Source organism: Rhinolophus hipposideros (genome assembly GCF_964194185.1).
Source record: "Rhinolophus hipposideros genome assembly, chromosome: 21".
NCBI lineage: Eukaryota > Metazoa > Chordata > Mammalia > Chiroptera > Rhinolophidae > Rhinolophus > Rhinolophus hipposideros.
Window position 1 is genome coordinate 50,084,617 of NC_138067.1, and position 22,631 is coordinate 50,107,247.

The 22,631-nt window shown below is 50.1% G+C and overlaps 1 protein-coding gene and 1 long non-coding RNA gene across 3 annotated transcripts; one reads left to right on the forward strand and one right to left on the reverse strand.

The window, feature by feature from the left end:
• Nucleotides 1-6,201: 6,201 nt before the first annotated feature.
• On the forward strand, nucleotides 6,202-14,094 carry LOC308490287. Of its 2 annotated transcripts, none has more exons than XR_013992187.1 (4): nucleotides 6,202-6,308; nucleotides 9,459-9,527; nucleotides 10,807-10,892; nucleotides 11,846-14,094. It is a non-coding gene; the product is annotated as an uncharacterized lncRNA (long non-coding RNA). The 2 variants fall into 2 exon arrangements; XR_013992188.1 differs by having other exon boundaries at nucleotides 6,265-6,669; nucleotides 11,846-14,093.
• Nucleotides 14,095-16,227: 2,133 nt separating this feature from the next.
• On the reverse strand, nucleotides 16,228-22,476 carry LOC308490276 (uncharacterized protein). The gene is made up of 3 exons (XM_081032262.1): nucleotides 21,970-22,476; nucleotides 20,274-20,442; nucleotides 16,228-18,878 (listed from the first exon to the last, which is right to left on the reverse strand). Exons 1-3 carry the CDS (start codon nucleotides 22,033-22,035, stop codon nucleotides 17,521-17,523), a joined length of 1,593 nt encoding a protein of 530 aa, XP_080888388.1. The 5' UTR covers nucleotides 22,036-22,476; the 3' UTR covers nucleotides 16,228-17,520.
• Nucleotides 22,477-22,631: the final 155 nt, after the last annotated feature.

Genomic DNA, 22,631 nt, shown 5'->3' on the forward strand with positions numbered 1-22,631 from the left:
GAGCCCTGGGGGAGCATCCTCAGTGGCACCAGGGGCTGAAGGCTCTGAAAACCCCTGCAGGTGTTTGGGGGACCCCCATCCTTAGAGGGCAAAGCTGCTGCTGCTGTTATATCCGAGCCAAGCCCCGTGACCGGGCCATTGTAGAGCCAATAGTCCCCAGGACATGGAATTTGTTTTCTACTCTGCTGCCCGCAGGCTGGACCCTGGTGGGATTCAGCTGTCTCCATGCTGGTACTAGGTTGCCACCCTACACCCCTGGCTGGGGCTTGGGCTTGGAGGGGCAGGGGTGGCCTGCCCAGGGCTGGGGAGGGACAGGTAGGGTTTGAGCCTCAAAGACTGTCTCCCACCTGGTTGTTGAGTACCAACTTGCCATGGGAGCCTTGACTTCCCCTACGGGTCCTGGCTTCTGGGATCCTCCTGATAAACTATGGGACAGCTGTGGTCACAGGTTCAAAGAGGCTAAGGTTGTCCTCTGGGTCAGACAGAGTCATGTGATTTGGGAGTTTGCTCTTGGATATCCCTGGCCTGCCCAAGGGGTACTGGACCCTCTTACTCCTGTCTCTACTCACTGATTTCTCAGGGCTAATTACCTCCTCTCCGGGGCTCCCTCAGCGTTTCATGGCACCCCTGTTGTGCCCCCAGGTGAAGCCTCAGTCCTCTCTGTGGGCAGCAGCCTCCAGGGAGAGCCGCTCTTGGGTTCCTGCCTTCTTCTCAGAAGCTTTCTCAGAAGCCTGGGTTAGTCACAGCACAGTAGATGGCAGCCACGCTCTGCACAAACTGAACATGAATCATCTCCCCTGTCCCCAGCCGTGGGCCCCCCCATCCTGCCTCACTTCACCCAGGGTTGGGATGCTCTGCATCCAGTGGGCATCAGCATTTTCCAATGTGGCTTCTATGTGGCTGCAGGGTCCTGTTTGGTTTATTTACATGTGTGTCCTCTGCGCCTGGTATAGTGTGTGCCAAATGGTTTTCAGAGGAGTGACTGCATTGCAGGTGACCAGAAGGCAGCCTGGGAATGCCTATAGGCACCCTGGGCTCACCCGGTTGCCAGTCACCCTGACCTGGGAAGTCAGCAGAGCGCCTTCTGATGCCAGCTGTTGCTTCCAAGTGGGAAACTGAGCAGGAACAGCAGGGTGTCTGAGAGAATGTATTCCCAGACGAGTTCTCATCCCACACCCATGTGCCGATGTCACCTACAACCCAGCCCCACAGGGAGAGGACCCAATCAGGCAGGTGTAGGCTTGGCGACCTGTATTGGTTTTCTCTGGCTGCTGTGATAAATTTCCACCAACTCAGTTGCTTAGAAAGGCACGGTTCGGGGTGGCCAGTTAGCTCAGTTGGTTAGAGCGTGGTGCTGATAACACCAAGGTTGCCGGTTCAGTCCCCACATGGGCTACAGTGAGCTGTGCCCTCCTTAAAAAAAGGAAAGACACAGTTCTGCAGGCAAGTCTTGTGACCAGTCTCCATGGGCTGAAATCCAGGTGTCCTCAGGACTTGTTCCTTCTGGAGGCTCTAGTAGAGAATGGGTCTCTGTTAGCTTCTCCAGCTTCTAAGGCTGCATTTCTTGGCTTCCTCCTTCGTCTTCAAAGCAGCAGCATAGCATCTGCAAATCTCTCTCCCCCTTTCCTGCCTCCACCTCCCTCTTTCACTTATACAGACATTGTGATGACATTGACCCCCCCCCCAGATAACCCAGGAATCACCCCAGCTCAACAGCCTTAACTTAATCATACCTGCAAAGTCCATCTTGCCATGCAAGGTAACAGACTCAGATTCCAGGGATTTGGATCTGGGTACCTTTGGGGGCCATTATTCATTTTACATAGGGTCTCCAATATCTCCTCTTCATCCTTTCCCTCCTGCACTCCAGGCTGGAGGGGGGTGGGTGGTGGCAAAAGACCTGGCAGGGATGGGACCAGCCAGGGGGGTCAGAAAGGGGCCCTTGGCTGGTGGTGCATAGAAGAGAAGAGGGAGATACAATACCCTCTGCCTAAGGGTGTTCAGGGAAGGCTGCCTGGAAAAAGAGACCTCAGAGCTGTATCTTCAAGGATACTCAGGGGAAATGACAGCTGGTATTGACTCAGGGACCTGGAACAGTGAGGTGGTGGCTGAGGGCAGTGGGCAGGGCTGGCCCCTTCCTCCCTGTCCTAACCAGCTTCCTCCTGGGGGCTACAAGGAAGCTGGGCTTCCCCACCCTCCCAGCTGGGAGCCAGAGGCCTCAGTTTCTCCTCCTGTAAAATGAGGCCAATGACAGAGCCCGGGAGTCGCTGAGCATCCCTGTCTGATTACTACCTCGATGCCTGCCTGCCCACTACCCAGGAACAAAGGGGCTGCCCGACACCACCCAAGGGGCCAGGATCATGAGGGACTCCTCTCCATCCTTGCTTATTCTCTGTGGCCACCTGGAGCTATGCCCTCCCATCCCCTCCCCCTGCCTATTCCATCCTTGCTGGACCCCGACTCTAGGTCCTGCAAACACAGGGCGGTCAGCCTCAGTGCCTAGCATGGTGCCAGAGAGGCCTATACCTGCCAACTTTTGGTTCTCTCTTCTGTAAAACAGGCAACAATAAACACCCTACTTGCAGGGAGAATTGATTAATCCACAAGTATTTATTGAGCACCTGCTGTGTACTGGGGGCACCTCAGGCACGAGGGACCTCATGTGACAGATGATGTCCAGAGGGTTTAGAGGAGCCTCCATCTTGGCCATACTGCCTCCCCCGCCGCCCTCTTGGGGTCCCAACTCCCCAAACCTTTCCTGGGTCCTCCTACAGGTCTCTTCCCATTGTCCCCAAAGGGCACACCTGTTCCGGGGCATCTTCTTGTGTTCAGGCCGAGGGAACAATGGCCATGGGGGACCTCACTGGACCCTGGGAGCAGTAGTGTTTATATTAACAGACGGGGAAACTGAGGCTGACAGGCTGGGCAGGGCGTGGATTCAAACGGGAACCAGAGAGCTTTCTGCAAAATACCTTCCCTCAACTCCACGCCCTGGTCCGACCTGGCAACTCGGTTTTGCATCCCGCCCCCACTCCACCTGTCCCCGCAGTTGCAGTTCTCTCCTCTGCCTTAGCTCTCCTTGCTAACACCTGCAGGGAAAGCGAGGTTGTCAGACACCGGGGACCAATCTGAGGCCACATTCCGGGCTGGGGGCATGACTTGTTGCTATAGTAACTCGGCTCTCCTTCATGCGGCTGTGCTGTAGCTGCGAGCGCATGGTAGTACCCCTCCACAGAGCCTGCTGGGAGAAGCAAGGAAGGTGCGCCAGAACTGATGGCCAATTCTTCTCTATCTCATACTTTCAGCTAATTGCAAAATGCAACACAGAGGCAGAGGGGTCATAGTTTAGATGGTCAGGGTGACCCCAGTTTGTATCTGGGTTCCCAGGTGACTGTGGTTACAATGCCTCACCTATCTTCGTTCCGTCCCTTGTCTATCAAATGGGGAAATTACAACCTCAGCCCCTGGTGGGTAGGAACAGTAACATCTAACTGCTCCTACAGGAAGTTCAGCATCACTGCTCAGGCCCTCTACAGCTGTGTGGACACTCCCACCTCTGGTCACACTGCACAGCCCTTCACACCTAGCTGGCAGGTAGCATCTCCCAAATGCCATCAGCTTCCCATGCTGTACTGATCCCGACCTTTTCCGGTGTCCGCCTGCAACCCAAACTTCACCCTCCTCCTGCCACTCTTCAGGCAGCCAGCCCTAGTCCCCTCCCCAGGAAGACTCCATTATCTCATTACCTGACCTTGTAGTGCCTAAGAAGCACTAAACCTAAAACCTGAAAAATGAAACTGTCACCAGAGAGGGCCAGCGAGATGCCCAGGCTGGGCTATCACACCAGTGGTCGAACCCAGTGGAGTCTGGGCTAGCTTCCACACCAGGGGTCGAACCCAGTCCTCAGGGAGCAAAACTGGGAAACTTAGCTGATATGTTACTAGAGGATGGGCCTTCCTTGGCACGGTGTCCAGGTTCTTGGCATCTCGAGCAAAGAATTGAACGAGACACAGAGGTAAAGTGATGAGAGTTTATTAAAAAAGATGGTATACTCCAAAGAATTAGGAGCAGGCCAAGCACAAAGAAAAGTGGCTCAAGACTCATTATTAGAAGAAAAAGTACACTTCAAAGAGTTTGGAGCGGGCCCTGAGCAAAAGAAGCTGCTCAAAAGGCAGCTGCTCACAGGAGCCTGGGGGTTTTATCTTTCTTTTTCAGGGATTGGCTGTTCCCCTCTGGGCATGGGGGACCACGTAATTGACACTTGTGATTGATAAGGGGCCATTACCTCACCCTCTTAGATTGCACTAGTCCCTTCCCAGAGTTCAGTCTGTTACAATGATATTAATGAACTTCTGGGCATATGTATGATATTATAATGACAGTATAATGATGCTAGGGTGAGATGGAGGTTGTGGTGGCCTCTACCAGTGGTTAGTGCTTAGGGAAAACAAGGGAAGAATTTGGGAGGTCTCCAGGCAGTGCTCCCCCTAGATTGTGTTGGATGTGCAGGAATGCAGAGACCCAATTACCTGTCTCTAATTGCCTGCCTTATTTTCCCTGGGAGACATGGTCCCCATAAATCTCTGTGGGGAGTTGAGGGGCAGGGCTCTCTTCTTCTGTATCTGCTTCAAGCTGAGAAGGGGGTAGAGCTGTCCCTACCTAATGGGAATTCACAAAACTCTCACCCTATCTTATCTTAAATAATAAAAAGGGGTCTCTTCTTCTTTGGCCAGGGTGCAGTGTGGGGGGTGGGGGAAAAAGCATGTGGCAACTTAAGTCTGAGACCTTTGGGGGTCAAAATGTAGTGCTGCCTCCTACAACTATGACCCAGAGTAAGCACTGGGCCTGTCGGAGCTGTGTCAACCACGCCTCTGGCCACACCCATGGAAGGGAACAGCCTGGCCCTTAGAGGAATGGGCTTTCTAGATATGTTTAAAGATATGTATCAGCCCAGGACATGTTAAGAGGTGGCCAATGTTAGAGACACAGCTCAGGTACAGGCATGAGAACAGTCTCACCCCAGGGCCACTCCTACCCATTTGTAATCTCCATGGCTGAGCCTCTTCTGGACCTCTCATGCCTCCCTGGTTTCAAGTCTACCTGGTCCATCAATCAGTGCTCCTTGACTGCACTCCAATTGAGTGACGTTGTGGGGTGTGAAGGTGACAATCACGTAGGGAATAAATAGGGCTGGATAATCCACCCGATGACAGTCCATGGCTACCGACGACGGGAATGTACCCTGTGCTGAAGGGAGTCTCACCTGTGCGTGCCTTCTTGGAGAAAACATGCAGGCATCACTGAGGAACAGGGCTACAAGAACTGTTTGAGGACATGTGACCAACTCAGGACATGTTACGGGATGAGATTGCACAGCTGGAGACAGCTGTGGGATAGAGAGTGGGCGCATGGCTAGGGGACTGGAGTTGGGTTGTTGACAAGTGGATGAAAAACCAGTAGAGGGTAAGGGATGCACTGAGACCTAAGAGGGCCTGGGCCAGGCACCGGTGTGAGAACACAGGGAATGTGGAAACTACCAGAGGTTTATGAGAGTCCAGCCCAGGAGAAGCCAGCCCACCTGCTACACCAAGGAGGACACTGAATTTCGCAAACTGAATGTCTAGGAAAGATCTACAAGGCAGAGCCCAGTGTCCCCACGAACAACGACCACATCAGTATGCATCTCAGAGAAAGTGACTGAGCTAAACACGACCTGCTGTGAAGATTTACACTTGTGACCGCCATCTCGGCCACTCGTCGCCCCTGGGTAGAATGTGGGCGGGCTGCTCGCGAGGCAGCCAGGGCGAGGAGGTAACGTGGTCTGGGCGCAGCCAATTCCGAGCAGAGGGAAACGAGGGAAACGGGCAGAGAAAGCCCCCAAAGGGGCCGCCTCTCTGCGGCTGGGTACAACCGAGGCTGGGTTGAGGAGGGGCACTTGTCACACTCACGGCACGTACAGGACGTGGTGGGACCTCCCCGATTCTCGTCCTTACCTCGCTCGCCCGTCAGTGGGCCAGGGTACGGCCTGGACGCCGTCAGCCGCCCCCCGCCCGGAAACGTCCCTGTCCTGGGCCGTCATCAGTTACGTCGCTACGGACGCCCTGCGAGGTCCCTTATGGGAAATGTAGTTCGCGTGCGTCCAGCAGCAGCTGGTAAGCGCCATCCCGTGGGCAACGAGCCAGGGGCGCCGCGGGGGCAGCTGGGAAATGAAGTGAACAATCTGAGGCAGGCACGGAGTCAGTGGAGGCGCAGGCGAGCACCCGCGGGGCGGGGCTTCCGGCGTCGCTCGCTCGCTCGCTCGGCCGCGGGTGGGTCCCTGCTGGTTCTTGGGGCGCACCGCGCGGGCGGGGCGACTCCCCTCGAGCCCCGCCAGCCGAGGAGGAGGGCGGGAACCCTGGCCGCGCTTTTGCATGCGCCGTGGCCCCCGGGGCGTCTCCTACTTCCTAAGGCTCGCGTGTCCCGCGCCCCCGGATGCGGCTCCCCAGTCCTCGGCACGTAGTCCCCAGGGGAGACCGAACTTAGAAGTTTCCACGCCGGCTGGAGGTTGCTGCGCCCGGGGCGGGGGTCGGGTCCAGATTTCGGCTGACTCCGCCGAGTCGATGCTCGTCCTGGTCAGTCCCGGTGGCGCCCACGCTGGGCCCGCGGGTTCCGATGGCGGAGGAGGCGCAGGCGAGTGGAAGGGATCCGGGTTCAGAGCACGGGAGTAAGGAAAGTTGTGGCAGGGGAGGGGACAGCCATGCAAAGCCAGGCGGACGAGGGCCAGGTCTCAGAGATGCGTGTGTAGTTCCGGGTTGAAGCTGGGAACGGAACCTGGAGGGAGGGAGGTTCAGTGCAGAGCTGGGGGAGGACGCCAGTGAGGTATGGGGCTGGGCTGGTTTAGGATGGGATTGTGGGTGCTCTCCGTGGTGTCACTCTGGAGACACCATGTGCAGAACTGGCACGTGGGGAGTCCAGCGAGTTGCCAGTGGGATGAACTAGTGAGGTTGTGCACGGGGTGTGGCGTTGTGACATGCTGTGGTACAAAGACTTACATGCCTGCTGGGCAGAAAGGCAAACGGAAGGGCCCTGGGACCAGGTACTTGTGCCTGAGAGGAAAGTGGTTGTCTCTGAGAGGTGATCTGTGGCACACGGATTTGGTTGGCAGGGGCTAGGGTGAGTCCTGTGTGCCCAACCAGGTACATGGATGGTGTCTGTCTGGTCAGCAGCCTGTTGTGGGCTGGGTGCAGAATCCAGTAGTGACAAGAGGAGAGAGGCACCAGTGATGCTGAGGGGCCGGGTGAACCTCTGAGGCAGGGGCCCTAGGAGGAAGAAGGTATGTGTGAAATGGGGGTGGGGGTGGAGTAGGCAGGGCTCAAATAGAAAGATGTCAGCGAGAGATGTGCCAGACACTGAGCCACGGGTCAAGGGACTGGATGTGTTCCTCTATATTTTGGATGGCTTCTCTGTCCACTGTTGACCTTAAGGCTCAGCTGAATCCATCATTTGAGGACCTGGTGACTTTTGAGGATGCGGCTGTGTATTTCTCCCCGGAGGAGTGGTGTCTCCTTAATTTGACACAGGGGAGCCTGTACAGGGATGTGATGCTGGAGAACTTTGCACTCACTATCTCGCTGGGTATGTCTCTCACACGCTCCCCCAGCAAACTGACCCAAACTGACCGTCTCTGCCTTTTCCCAGATGGAAGTTCTGTCCATTCTAAAGCCCCACCACAGAGGCAGGTTTCTTCCCAGGTTCCCTGTGGTTGGTGCTCTGAGCACCGGGACTAGGCTGTGTGCTCTTCCCGCCTCATGGGGCAGCGTTCTTAGCCTCAACACCTGTTGCCCCAACAGTCTTCTGGAGTAGGACTTGGGGTTCATCTATTTACAGTTTTCCCAACAAATCCCACCAGCTCTGCCTCTCTCTGGCCCTGTGACTCCGCTGAAGCCATTGCCTCTCCGTGCTCTGGGTTTTGCCTTCTTCCTCCAAAAGAAATTTGATAGGGCCCTCCCTGTGCCAGGCTTGAGCCATGAATTCGAATCAGATCAGTTTGGGGAGTCTTGCCATCTTAATCTCTTTCAATTCATGAACGTGACATGTCTTTCCACTTATTTAGCTCTTCTTTAATTTTTTTCGACAGTGGTTTGTAGTTTTCAGTGTACAAGGCCAAATTTATTTTAATCTTAAGGATTTTATTCTTTTGATGCTATGTTAGATGGAATTGTTTTCTTAATTTCATGTAGATTGTTCATTGCTCGTATATAGAAATATAATTGATTTTCGCATGCTATCTTGTATCCTGCAATCTTGCTCTACTCAGTTCTTAGTTCTAACAGGTTTTTTAAAAATTTTAGTGGGTTTCTCAGTGTTTTCCATATATATATATGTAGGTGTCATGTCATCTACAAATACTTTTATTTCTTCCTTTGCCTAACTAACCTGGGTAGAACATCCAATACTTTATTGGATAGAGTTGGTAAGAGGAGACATCCTTGTTTTGTTCCCAATCTTATGGGGAAAGCTTTCAATCTTTCACTAGCAAGTATGATATTAGCTGTAGGTTTTTTGCAGATGCCCTTTTCAGGTGAGGAAGTTCCCTTCTTTTCCTAGTTTGTTGAATGCATTTGTCGTGGAAGTTCCTTAGATTGTGTCTAAGGCTTTCCCATGTACATCGGAATGATTGTAATTTTTGTCCTCCATTCTGTTAACAGGATGTATCACAGTAATTGGTTTTCATATGTTTAACCTTGCTTTACTAGGATAAATCCCACTCTGTCATGGCTTATAATCCTTTTTATAGAATTCTGGATTTAGTTTGCTAGTATTTTGTTAATGAGTTTTGTATCTCTATTCATAAGAGTTATCAATGGTGTAGTTTTCTCATAATGTCTTTGGATTGAGTATGAGGGTAATTTTGGCTTAAATGGATGGGAAATGGTCCCTTCTCTTCTGTTTTCTGGAAGAGTTGTGAAGTATTGGTGTTAATTCTTATTTCAGTGTTAATATTCACCAGTGAAACCACCTGGACCTAGGTGTTGTTATTTTTTTTCTGTGCAGGGATTTTTTAAATTTTTTTTTAAACCTATCCAGATTTTCTATTTTTTCTTGAGTCAGCTTTGGTAATTTGTCCATTTTATCTAAATTATTTAACATGTGGGCATGCAGTTGTTCGTAGAACTTCCTCAAATCTTTTGTATCTTTGTAAGATCGTTAGTGATACCTTTTTTCATTCCTGTTTGAAATAAATTGAGTCTTCTATTTTTTTCTTGTCAGTGTAACAGTGTGTCAATTTTGCTGATCTTTTCCATCTCTATTTCATTTATCTCTGCTCTTTATTATTTCCTTTTTTTACCTTTGGATGTAGTTGCTTTTCTGTTTCCTGTTACTTAAGGTATAAAGTTAGGATTTTGGTTTGAGATCTTTTTTAATATGGGTGTTATGACATAATATGAAATATGTTTATATTTTGTCTTTGTTTCCAGGTCCTGGCACACAGCTCCTAAAACTCTTGGAATCTCTGGAGTGATGAGAGTGTCTTTTGTATGCTAATGGTATGACTGGTGGTGGGGACCAGTAGATAGCTTCAGGATGGGGTTTGGTCACCAGAAAGACCAAGCTATGATTGGAAGTTTGGATTTTCAGCCATCCCTTCCCGAAACCTTCCCACCCATCTCCCACCCCCTACCCCCAACCCATAGAGAGGAGAGGGGCTGGAGATTGAGCCAATCACCAGTCACCAGTGATTTAATCAATCATGCCTAGCAGTGAAATGTCCATAAGAATTTTAAAACAACGATGTTTGGAGAGATTCTGCGTTGGTGAAGACATTGAGGTGCTGGGAGTGTAGTGCCACCAAATCTAAGTAAACTTTTCCTGAGTCCTGTGAGCCTACATTCTAGCAAATTATTGAACCTGAGGAGGGATCAATAATTATGGGAATCCCTGACTCATAGCCCAGTGGGTCAGAAGTACCGGAGGCCTAGGATTTTCAATTGATGTCTGAAGTGGGGGCAGTCTTGTAGGACTGAGCCCTTAACCAGTAAGGTCTGTCACTAATTCTGGGTACTTAGTGTCAGAGTGTTGGAGAAGTTGGAGAAACGCCCCACACATTGGGTGTCAGAAGTGATGTAAGTAAAACTGCATGGAGGTGTTCATAGCTATAATTTTCCCTCTAAGTGCTGCTGTTTCCCATAACTTTTATATGATGCATTTTCATTTTAATTTATCTCCAAGGGCTTTGTCATTTTCTTTGTGGTTACTTGAGTGTTTTATTTAAAGTCCATAAATTTGTGAGTTTCCCAGATTACTTCCTGTCGTCGATTTCTATTTTTAATTCTTTTGTAGTCAGAGAACATATTTTGTATGTTGTCATTCCTCCAAAATCCACTGAGGCTTGTTTTATGTCCCAGCAAATGGTCTGTTCTGGAGAATGCACATGAGAATGTGAGAAGAATGTGTATCTGCTGTCATTGGGTGGCATGTTTTAGTGATGTCTCTTAGGTTTAATTGATACTTGGTGTTATTCAAGTCTATGTCCTTGTTCACTTTCTGCCTATCCATTATTGAAAGTTAGAAATTAACGTCACCAACTGTTATTTATTTCTTACTTATGTCAGTTTTCCTTCATAGGAGGTTATTTTTTTTTTTAAATTGTGATAAAACATGTAACACGAGATATGTCCTCTCAACAAATTTTTAAATGTACACTGGAGGTTCGTTTTCTGATACTGTTTCCTTCCTGGTTGCCATGATGACACGCACTTCCTGTGGTGTGCAGGGGGCTGGGTCAGCATTGGCTTGGGCTGGCCTCTCATACTTTTTCTCTCCTAGGATTTACACCTTTGAGATCACATGTGATTGCCCAACTGGAGGGTGAAGCAGAGCCCTGGGTGCCCAGCATAATGGACATGACTCTGGTCAGCAGAGCAGAGGCCACGAGAGGTCCCGGTTTGATGAGTGGGGCTGGGGGATGTCTTGGTTTCAGTGATGGATTCATAGTCCACTGGGTGTGCTGGTATTTTGGCGCTGAGGCCAGTGACCACACCTTCCCACCTCGCCTGTCCCTTCTGGACACCCTGTGTGGTCTTGTGATCTATATCATGACTCGGGCCCTGGATGACGCACCTCTGGCCTGTGCCCTGTCCTTTCCCCTTCTCTATGCAATGCAGAGATGTCCAGGAGTGACCTAGTTTGCATGTGACTTGAGATGCGCACATATCCTTAAATAATACTTGAACACTAGCTACTCTGTCATCAGAGTACACACATCCTCTTCACAATGCAGCTAAGGCTCTGCTTGAAACCTGTCGCAGGGGAGTATCGTGGAGGCCCCAACTCTCACCCTGCACTGCTCCTATCTTTGTGTCCTCATCCCTGTTGAGGTGTTCCCTATCCTGTGATCTGGCAGACCCTGTTGTGCTGGGCCACTCTTTCCTCCCAGACCTGTCCCAGATACCTCCTGGTCATTCTGTGGTCCCCTTTCTGGGTGTGCCCACTGGATGCTGGTGGTGAAGGTGCCCCGCCCCCCGATCCAGCTCTGGGTAACTGACTGCTCTGGTTCAGGTCGTGTGGGTGGGGCAGTGAGGAGGCCCCTCCCTGGCGGGTGGTGAGCTGCAGTGGCTACCTGTCAGACAAGCACCCTCTGTGTGGGGAGTCTGGGAAGAACATGCCTGCCACCCTGGGCCAGCCCCGCAGTGAGGGGAAGCCACACAGGAGCCCGGGCACGGGGAAACCGCCCATACAGCCCCCCGCCCCCGTCAGCAGCAGCAGGGAATCCATGCTGTACAGAAGCCCCTCAAGTGTGGCATCTGTGGGAAGGCCTTCCTGAAGGCCCTCATGCTCCTCAACCAACTGCTGACTCACTCCACAGGGACACCCTTCAGCTGCTCAGCAGGTGGGAATACCCTCACAGAGAATGCAACCCTTGTTCGTCACCGAAAAGTTCACATTGGAGACGTACCATACGTGTGCAAGGCCTGCAGGAAGGCCTTCAGCCACCCATCTAAGCTGAGGACGCACCAGGAGGTTCACACAGGCATAAAACCTTTCAAACGTGCTGAATGTGGGAAGGCCTTCACCTGCAAAGACACACTTGTCCTGCACCAGAGAGTCCACACTGGAAAGTGGCCATACCCCTGCAGCCAGTGTGGGAAATCCTTCAGGGTGCTGTCTACCCTCATTTGGAAGGTCCACAGTGGGGAGAGGTTGTACATGTACCGAGAACGTGGGAAGTTCTTTAAATACAATCACAGCTGCGTGCTGCACCAGAGAGTCCATACTGGAGAGCGGGCTGTACACCTGCAGCCAGTGTGGGAAGGCACACGTGACCCGCTCCGGCCTATACCAGCACTGGAAGGTCCACACCGGAAAGCGGTCCTATGCATGCAGCCTATGTGGGAAGGCTTTCACCACCAGGTCCTACCATAACTGGCACCAGCAGTTCCACACCAAAGGCAGGCCCTACGAGTGTGTAAAGTGTGGGAAGTCCTTCAAACATAGCTCCACCCTCCTCCAGCACCAGTAAGTCCACTGCTCCGAAGAGCAGCTGTAGGACGGGGTGTGGGCGCACAAGGTCTCACTCTAGACAGGAGGCTGAGGGGAGGAGCTATGTAAAGGTGCACTGGGCACACCCCAGCACCCACGTTGGGAGGGGGGTGCCAGGTCTGTGGGAAACTTTTTGGAGCTGTGTTGCACTCTGAGCTTCCCAGGCTGTAACAGAAGCCATCCCACCTCTACCACCTGGCAGGTCTCCATGATGTGCGTCCATCACCCCAATGTGCTTAGGGACATTTAATATTGGGCAGACATTCATGCTCTCTGCTTTACATAGGAGAGAATCATGAGTAGTGGAGCCCATGTTGGTCCTCTTTTCTCCTAAGTGGTTTAGGTGTGGATATTACCTGGCTCTGGCCAGGAGTAGCTGAGCAGTGTCTACTGGGGGCTTCCAGAGAAGGTTAACTATTTTCAAGGACATGTTGATGCTACACTTGGTACCTGTTGTGTATTTCTCCAACCCTGGAACTGTCTCACACTGCTCTGGGATGCACAGCAATAAAGACTTTGTTATTTAAGCCACCTTTAACCCTGGGGGTTCTGATCCCTGTGTGAGGGAATAGAAAAAAAACGGCTGCTGAATAGAGGGAAAGTCTTCTATGGGAGTCCCTAACTTTTGTCTGCCTCAGTGGGAACAGCAGGATGGCAAAGAACAGCCCCAGTCAAGGTGGGCCTAATTTGCATTGGTGTCTGAGACTTCCAGGGAGAGACTGAAGGGCTCTGTGGATGAATCCTGTACCCTGGACATCAGGTTTATTTCGGGTTCCAAGCTCACCCTTAAGAATGGGAGAGTTGGTATAAGGTCCTATGTGTCTAGGGACAATGTGAGCTGGAGCCCTTGTTCCCAGGGGATGTTCCTCAACCTCTAGCATTGGTCAAAGTCAGCTCAGAAGCTGTGTTCTGAAATCTGGGACGTGGAGGTAAGTTCTGGACTGAACGTAAGACCCACAGGGGCCTGTTGGAAAGCAAGTGGGCACAGAAACACTGAATGAAGTGATAGGACTGAGGAGTCTGCTGTGCTACTGTGTTTCCCCAAAAATAAGATGTAACCGGAAAATAAGCCATAGCATGATTTTTCAGGACGCTCGTAATATAAAGTAAGTTCTAATGCGTCTTTTGGAGCAAGAATTAATGTAAGACCCGGTCTTATTTTCAGGGAAATATAATAGGGCTTATTTTATATTATGAGCATCCTGAAAAATCATTCTAGGGCTTATTTTCTGGTTGGGTCTTATTTTTTTGGAAACATTGTAGAGGTCAGAGCTGATTCTAAAGAGGCAAGATAATTTACAGGTCTTCTGGATTCTGCTCATCTTCCTGGGCATGTTTACCACATGGCTGTCACCCTGGGACTGAGAAAGAAGATGCTGTGGCCCTGGGGCGTGGCCATGCTTCCTGGTGTCTGCACACCATGGCATTCACTGGTTTTGCTGCCACTGTCCCCGGGCTCAAGGGAGAGAAGTGGCTGAATCAATATGTGGATTGGCATCTGTTTCATGGGGCCTTGATTTTTAAAAATGTTGGAAGCTCTTTTTTCTAAAAAGTAAATAAAATTTCAGTTCAGCAAAATTGGTATGTTTGGCTGTAGCTGTGTCCCTGGTCCTGAAACTGCTTCCTGTCAAGAGAATGTCAGTGGGAGGTGTGATTAGAGAACTGGTGAACCTGGACTTGAAGGGCTCGGCCACAGTGCTCAGCCAGTGCCACGTTTTGGGGCTGGAAACCACTGCTGCCTCCTCTAATTGGGGTGGTTCCTCGTTCACCCTCCTGAAGGTGGGCGGGGTGCTGACCACACAGGGTGGAACCACAGGAACGCTTGCAATTGGGTCTTCAGCCAGTCTGCTGTTTCCCTCCAGCACCGTGAAGTTTAATGCCTACCTCCAGGTCTGCTCCGGCCCTCCTCCCTGGCGGTGTTAACTGCCTCCAACATAGGGCTCTGTGTGTGGGCAGACTTAGAGTCAGCGCTCAGAGCTCCAAGCAAATGGGGGTCTGTAGATATTGGGCATTACCGCTCTCCCCTCCATGCCCTGTATGGGTGGCCTGGGCTAGATCTCAGGATGGCTCCCGGCATGTGGGTGAAATCCTCTACACTTGCCCTGAACCAGTCTTCTGGTCTCCTGCTGAGGGTCTGTACACAGCTGATGTGTTAGGGGAGCAGACGGAGGGTAAAATTTCCCTGGAGATGCTGGGACATCTGGAACAAAGCCTGGTGGCTCTGACCCTTTGACCTGCTCAGGGTACCAGTTTGGGCTGGACTCACTCATTCCATCACTTTAGCGCAAACCTCCCATGGCAAGCCAGCGCCAGCAGCCAGCCCATGGTTGCACGTGCTATCTTGGTTGCCCTGAGATTGTCCTCTCTCCAGCCAGTGGTGGCTCTCCTCTGGAATCCACCAGAAGTTTCTAGCTTCTGGACAGTGTTTTGTGCCCTCCCATCCTTTCTGAATCTCCTAGTAACACCCTTTCAACCACTATGCTATGATATCCCCTCTTCATGAGGCTTCTCACTCATTGTCCCATTTTGAGTTACTTTCTCCCTCTCTCTGTCCTCCATGCCTTGACGCCAGGACAGACATCAACCCTCTGCTACCAGTTTGTCCTCATGGACATGAAATCAAGAGATACATTTGTGTTTTGAAGACTTAGCAACATAAACATACCAGGGACCAAGGCTTCGGTGATACTGGGGGCTAGTGACAGCATGTTTCTTGCCTTTTAAAGTTCATCTACAGGGCGGACGGGTGGCTCAGTTGGTGAGAGCACAAGCTCTGGGCAACAGGGCTGCCGGTTCGATTCCCACATGGGCCAGCAAGCTGCGCCCTCCGCAACTAGAATGATGACGCGCTGCAGCTGGACACGTGCTCTCAACCACAAAGTTGCCGGTTCAACTCCCACAAGAGATGGTGGGCTGCTGTGCCCCCTGCAACTAAGATTGAACACGGCACCTTGAGCTGAGCTCCCAGGTGGCTGGATGGCTCAATTGGTTGGAGCATCAACTACAAGGTTTCCGGTTCGACTCCCACAAGGAATGGTGAGCTGCGCCCCCTGCAACTAACAACTCCATCCAAGTCCAGTTGGCGACTGGACTTGGAGCTGAGCTGCACCCTCTACAACTAAGATTTAAAGGACAACAACTTCACTTAGATGGAGCTAATGGGTCCTGGGAAAAAAACACAGCTCCCCAATGAAAAGTCCTGGAAATACACACTGTTCCCTTTCCCCAATAAAATCTTAAAAAAAAAAAAAAAGTTAATCTACAGAGGCAAAGTGCTTCACTGTGGTGTGTGACATATTTGGACCCCCATGTCAGCAGGGCAGTGTCAGTTTATTTTCTTACAGTCAACGAAAAATTTAGTGACCGTTATGAACAAACATGCATGTCTCCATAGTAATTAAAGAGAGCAGGACTGAAAGTCTGAACATCCTCAGTTTGACACCTGGTCTTATAAGACTGCCAACACCATTTTTGCTTTGTAGAATCCTGTGAGAGGGACTTCCTCATCTCTTAGTGTCTCAGTCTGTTCCAGCTGCTGAAACAAAATAACACAGACTGGGCAGCTTAAACAACAGAGATTTCTCAGTTTTAGAGGCTGGAAGTTCAGGATCCAGGTGTTGGCCAATTTCAATCCCGGTTTCATGATGAGAACTCTCTTCCTGGATTGTAGATGGCCATTTTTGTTTTTGTTTTTTGTTTGTTTGTTTTGCTGTCCTAATATGGTGGGGAGAAAGGATGCTCTGGGATCTCTTCGTTTCTTATAAGGAAACTAATCCCATCACAGTCCCCACCCTCATGACCTCACCTGAACTTCGTATTACTGTCACATATGGGGCTGGGACTTTTGACATATGAATTTGGGGGCATGCAAGCATCCAGTCTATAACATCATGTAAGGAAGCAAACTAATTCTTTGTGACTCTGGTACATAAAGAACTTAAGTCTTCACAGTGACAGGACACAATGTCAGTTTTATAAAATAAAACAAATTGGTGACAGTTGTGAATATTAACACCAGAATAACAACACTGGAACTATTGGGAACATTTTCAATTTAATACCATCCATCCATGAGGAACATGCATCTTCCCAAGAAGACCAAACTGGACATCCCTCAAGGGCCTTCAACCAGTATGGGTTCAGTTCATTCCCTAACCCTCTCAGAGGCAATGGGAATGAAGCCATTCTAATGGGGCCAGGACAATCCTGATTCCCTCCAGGAAATGGGAAGGAAGGCACAGGGAGCTTTCTCCATGCATATGCAGATAACTGCTACAAATATTTGGATCCAAACAGTCTAGAAAGAGGACTATGCTCCGATGGGGAGGCAACTCTGCCCAGGTTCCTGGGCTGCTCAGAAAGTCGTTTTCACACCAGTGGTACATGCAGATAATTTCTCTATGGGAATTCTGGGGCATTAAGTCTTGACTTGGCTGAAGATTTTCTCACAATGCTATTTCCATAAGGCTCCACTCAGATATGAATTTTTTTATGCTGAGCAAGGTTGCAGAGGCGGCTGAAGATTTTCCCACAGTGGCCACACTCGTAAGTCCTTTCTCTGGTGTGAACTATCTGGTGTCGCACAAGGGTGGACCTTTTACTGAAAGCTTTCCCATACTGGCTGCACTTGTACGGCCTTTCTTGTGTGTGAACTCTCTGGTGACAAACCAGGTGAGAGTTATTGCTGAAGGCTCTTCTGCACTCACTGCACTCATAAGGCCTTTCTCCAGTGTGAACTCTCCAGTGATAAATGAGGCTGGACTTTCGGCTAAAGAATTTCCCACTCACTGCACTCATAAAGCCTTTCTCCAGTGTGAACCTTCTGGTGTTTAATGAGAATGGAGTTTTGGCTAAAGAATTTCCCACATTCATTGCACTCATAAGGCCTTTCCCTTGTGTGAATTCTCCAGTGCTCAATGAGACTGGAACTGTGAGCAAAGGATTTTCCACACTCACTGCAGTCATAAGGCCTTTCTCCGGTGTGAATCTTCCAGTGTTGAATTAGGCTGGAGCTGCGGCTGAAGGCTTTCCCACACTCACTGCACTCGTAAGGCTTTTGTCCAGTGTGAACTTTCTGGTGCTGAATGAGGGTGGTGCTATTGCTGAAGTATTTCCCACATTCACTGCACACAAAAGGCCGTTCTCCAGTGTGAACTTTCTGATGTTGCAAGAGGTGGGAGCTTTGGCTGAAGTCTCTCCCACACACACTACATTCGAAAGGTCATTCTCCAGTGTGAACTTTCTGGTGTTGTATGAGGGTGGAGCTATTGCTGAAGGATTTCCCACATTCGCTGCATTCAGAAGGCTGTTCCCCAGTGTGTACTCTCCAGTGCTGAATGAGAGCAGAGCTGCGGCTGAAGCACATTGAGTGCATTCATATGGTGTTACTTGGGTGTGAACTTTCTGATGTCTAAGGAAATTGGAGCTTTGGCTGAAGGCTCTTCCACATTTGCTGCACTGAAAAGCCCTTTCTCCAGTGTTAACTTTCTCATGTCGAGTGAGGTGTGACCTGTTATTGAAGGTTTTCCCACACTCACTGCACTCGTAAGGCCTTTCTCCTGTGTGAACTCTCTGATGATGAATAAGTGTGATTTTGTGGCTGAAAGTTTTCCCATAGTTGCTACTCTGATAGTATTTTACTCCACTGTGAAATTTCTTGTGCTTCCTCAGTTTAGATGGGTGACTAAAGGCCTTCCCACACTCCTTACACACATGAGATGCTTCTCCAGTGTGAAACTTTTGGTAATTGTCAAGGGTTGATTTCTCCTCTAAGGAATTTCCAATAATAAGACATCTAAACAGTATCTCTTCAGAGTGCATTTTCAGGTGGTTTAGGAGGGCGGAGCTCTTCTGGAAGTCTGTGCCACAGTCACTGTACTTGAGGAGCTGCACAGGATGAGAACTGTGTGGGAAGGCCCCCCTGCACTCTATGCTTCTATGTGGCTTCCCACTGTTGTCGATGGCCGAGTGCCAGAGGAGGTCATGGCTGTCTGAGACATCCTTACTACCTTGCCTGCAAGTGAAGGGCTTCTCTGACAGACAGACTACAGTACTCTTCACAAACGCATCCCCGTCCTTGTTCCATCTGAAGTGGTTGTCTCTGCTGTGTTCCTTCTGGTACTGGGGAAGGCTTGCACTTAACCCAGATTCTCTTCCACATGTGTAGGGGGTCTCCTCAGGATGTGCTCCTTGCTGCCCATCTAGGTGCAAAATGTCTTTCAGGAATGGGCCACATGTGTCACAGATATCAGTCTTCTGGGAGAAAGTATGTGCACTGGGGATCCTGACCTGTGACACCCCTTCTACAGAAGCATTCTGCTTGGAACAGGCCTCCTCATCTTCCACTCCATGCCAACAACCTGAAAGCAGAGAAATTTACAGTTAATGGAGTGTCCCATTTGATGGAAAGGTGACTTCATTAGAAATGTGTAACTGACATGCAGGAATGGCTCCAAGGGATTACTGACAGGCCAAGGGGCCAGAATAAGAATGAAGGGCCTGCTGTGCAGAACAGTGCACAGCCAAACCACAGAACAGAGAACTCACCAGAGGTAAGGACTGTTATGGGGCAAAGGACTTGAATGAACATTCCTCAAAAAAAAGATACACAGCTGGCTAATAGACATTTGAAAAGATGTTCAACATCATTAGTGATTAGAAAAATATAAATCCAACCCGAGTGAGTTACCATTTCACAACCACTAGGTTGACTGTAAGAATAAGTGTTGATGAAGTAGGAAATTGGAATGTTCACACTCTGCAGTGGGAATGTAAAATGGTGCTGCCAGTTAGGAAAACAGTTTGGCAATTGCACTCCTATGTACCCATCCAAGAGAAATGAAAATATAGCCACACGAAAACTTGCATGTGAGTGTTCATAGCAGCATTTTTAATAATAGCCAAAAAGTAGAAACAAGCCAAATGCCCATCAACTGATGAATGCTTAAACAAACTAGTATTTCCATAGAATGGAATATTTTTCAGCCATAAAAAGGAATGAAGTACTGGTATGAGCTAGAACATGGATGAACCTCAAAAACACTACGCTAAGTGAAAGCCAGTCACAAAAAAACATATATTTTGTAAATCCACTTACATGAAATGTCCAGAATAAGCAAATCTATATATAATGAAACAGGAGGCTGCCCGACACTGGGGGGAAAGGGATGAGGGAGGATGGGGAATGACTGCTAATGGGTACAAAGTTTCCCTTCACATGATGAAAATGTTCTAAAATTACATTTTGATATTTATACAACTGTACAAACATACACTTATTTTTGTTTTTTAAGATTTTCATTTTACAGGTATTACAATGATAAAATTTGGTTTGCTTTAATTTCAGGTCATTCTTTTTCATTTTTCCTCTGATAGTGTAAATAAAACATACACTTTAAAACGGTGAACTTTATAGTATATCTCAATAAAGCTGTTTTAAAAAAAGTCTCATGGGGGAGGGGCAGGACCTGGGTATGGCCCCACACTGGGTCAAGCTCAGTGGGATCTGTTAGGCCAACTGGAGATGCCTGAATCCGAACCTCTGCTCCCACAATGCCCCTGGGCATCAACTATTAGGATTGCTCATGAGGCTGCTCAGAGACAAAGCCTGGTCCCAGCACCCACAGCACCTACAACAGGAAACCTAGGAAAGACGCATCATCCATGGTCTGGCTTTGGGACAAACAGAACTTTCTATGGGAAAAAGCCTGGGCAGAAGTTGGTTACCACAGTGGAGCAGGGCATAAGGACCTTACCAAGAGAGGTCATGAGCTCAAAGTTCTCCAGCATCACATCGTGGTACAGGTGCCTCTGGGCTACATCAAGGAGGCCCCACTCTTCATTGGAGAAGTACACGGCCACATTCTCAAAGGTCACCGGGCTCTGCAATGATGGGACAGCTGAGTCAGGGTGCCAACAGATGAGCTGAAAAACAAAGAAACAAAATAGTCAAATGGACTCGTCCAGGCCCTTGACCTGTGACTCAGAATTCAGCCACATTTACCACTGGCATCTCCTTGTAACCCCTCAGTCCATCCTCCCCTTCCCCACCTGCAACGGATCCTCCTTCTCAGGCCCCCACTTTAGAGGAGGTAACAGGTCCTGGTACCATTGGTATCCCTCTCCCCTTGTAGTCCCACTGGTAACTGTTTCCAGGCCAATCCAACCTACAGGAACAAAAGGCAGGTGGGCATGCTGTCTGAGCTCTGGACTGGCATGCAGCTCCCCTCCCCTCACTGGCCAATTTCCAGATATGAGAAAATTGGGGCTATCCTTTCTCCCTTAAGCCTCTAGTACAAGGGCCCATTAGTTCACATTCCCTAACCTTGTGCACATTACGCTTTGGACCAGCTCAGCTCCAGGTCCAGCTGAGCTATTTCCAGGTCCATCCTGCTATTTCCACCCACACCCACCCCTTGACCACACCACAGGTATCTCCCGAGAGTCCCCACATCCCACTATGCACATGGCACACCAGAGAAAGACAACCAGGATGCAATACTGAACTTGACCTCCCCCAGATCCCCAACATCCCCACTGACAGAGACAGTCATTACCCTCTAGTTAATGCCTCCCTCCTTGCCCAGCTGTTTCAACATTCAGCTCCCTGGAACCATGAGTATATCTTAAACACCCCTGGCTCTCTTCCACCTCTGCCCTTGTACATATTGTCCCCTGCCCAGTCAGAGCTGTCCTCCCTCTTCCTAATACACAAATCCCAGACACACAGGCCCCCACCCTTGGCTTGGGGACTCAGCTTGGCCTGACTCTTTCTGTCCCTGCTACTCCACCAGACGGACAAAATCCCCAGGCCCCAAAAACCTGATGAGCTGTAGAAAGGTAAACCAATCTAATCTCAGGCCCCACTGTCATCCTACCTCTGTTGCTTCTATTCTTCATTTTGTAAAAATTCCAGGTCTACTCTCTGCTCAGAGGCTTGGTCACCATCCTGAACCCAAGTCACTGCTGCACACAGTGTCCACACCCAAGCCTCCACTCCTTGGATGTCTCCAGCCTGGACATGTTATAAAGCACACTTGTACCTCAATTTGGCAGTCTCTGGGACATCTCAAATACAATATGGTCAAAACTCAATGCTTTATCTTCCCTGTGAAATCTCCTCACACCAACTTTCACATCTGAAAAACCTAGCAGCGTCAACCCTGATATCTCACTGCCCCACATAAGGAAATCTAGTGCACCCTCTTTAAACTTATACTCACCTGCAAGCAATTTGCACACACTGGTCCTTGTGCGTGGACACTCCTCCAGACCTTTTCCCATGGGATTCCAGAAACCTGAAACCCACCATATAACCTCTGGCCTGGACTCAGGATGCTAGGGAAAAGTAATGATCAAGGCCCCGGATTCATGTGTAGGCGGAGGTCCAGAACACAACCAGTTGCTAAACCGGGGATCCCTCGGGTGAGGGTCTGAGGCACCTCCACTCACCTGCGGCGCGTCATCAGCGGCGAGTCCATCAGCGACGGCCGGCCTGGCCGGAACCTGCGGGCTCATCCGAACCCCACACACCACTGGGCTGGGCGGCTGCAGGTTGACAGTAGCACTCAAGGCGAGGACACAAAGCGTCAGTTCCACATCCGGGAAAACCGAGACTCAAGAAGGATGAACCATTAGCGGCGAGTGAAAGCGCGTGCAAAGGTGCGGCGAAGGTCCCGGAACTTCCCTGCTTCCTTCTGCTCGGGTTCCAGCAGCCGCCTGTGCAGCGACCCACCGGGAGAAAAAAGAAGACAGCAGTGGCGACGACGGAAGTCCCGTCTAGTCCGCTGCTTCCACCACGGAAACGCTCCCACTCGGAGCCTGATTGGCTCAAGGCCAGCAGCGGACTATGACACTTTTCCTTGAGTCAATCGCGGCTTGATCCTTGCCTAGGTGACCAACAAGGAGGCACCTCGCATGTCTGCTCACGATACTCGAACTACATTACCCAGAAAGCCCCCCACCGTGCGTTGCAACAGTGCTGACCAATGAGAGCTCAGAAGAGGGGCATTTCTGGACGGACCGCACGTACTCTGGCCAATGATAGCCTAGGAGTGGATGTTTTGGAAATCGCCACGCTGGCGGGAGTGGGACTTCCAGTGTCCGACAGTTGT

What these genes read in the sequence shown, in the direction of transcription:
- LOC308490276 (XM_081032262.1), bottom strand. Translation starts at nt 22,035, where the DNA reads ATGAGCCCGCAGGTTCCGGCCAGGCCGGCCGTCGCTGATGGACTCGCC. An exon ending in CCGCTGATGACGCGCCGCAG is followed by an intron (nt 20,443 to 21,969) that starts GTGAGTGGAGGT and finishes TTTGTTTTTCAG; the next exon opens with CTCATCTGTTGGCACCCTGA. An exon ending in TGAGCTCATGACCTCTCTTG is followed by an intron (nt 18,879 to 20,273) that starts GTAAGGTCCTTA and finishes CTCTGCTTTCAG; the next exon opens with GTTGTTGGCATGGAGTGGAA.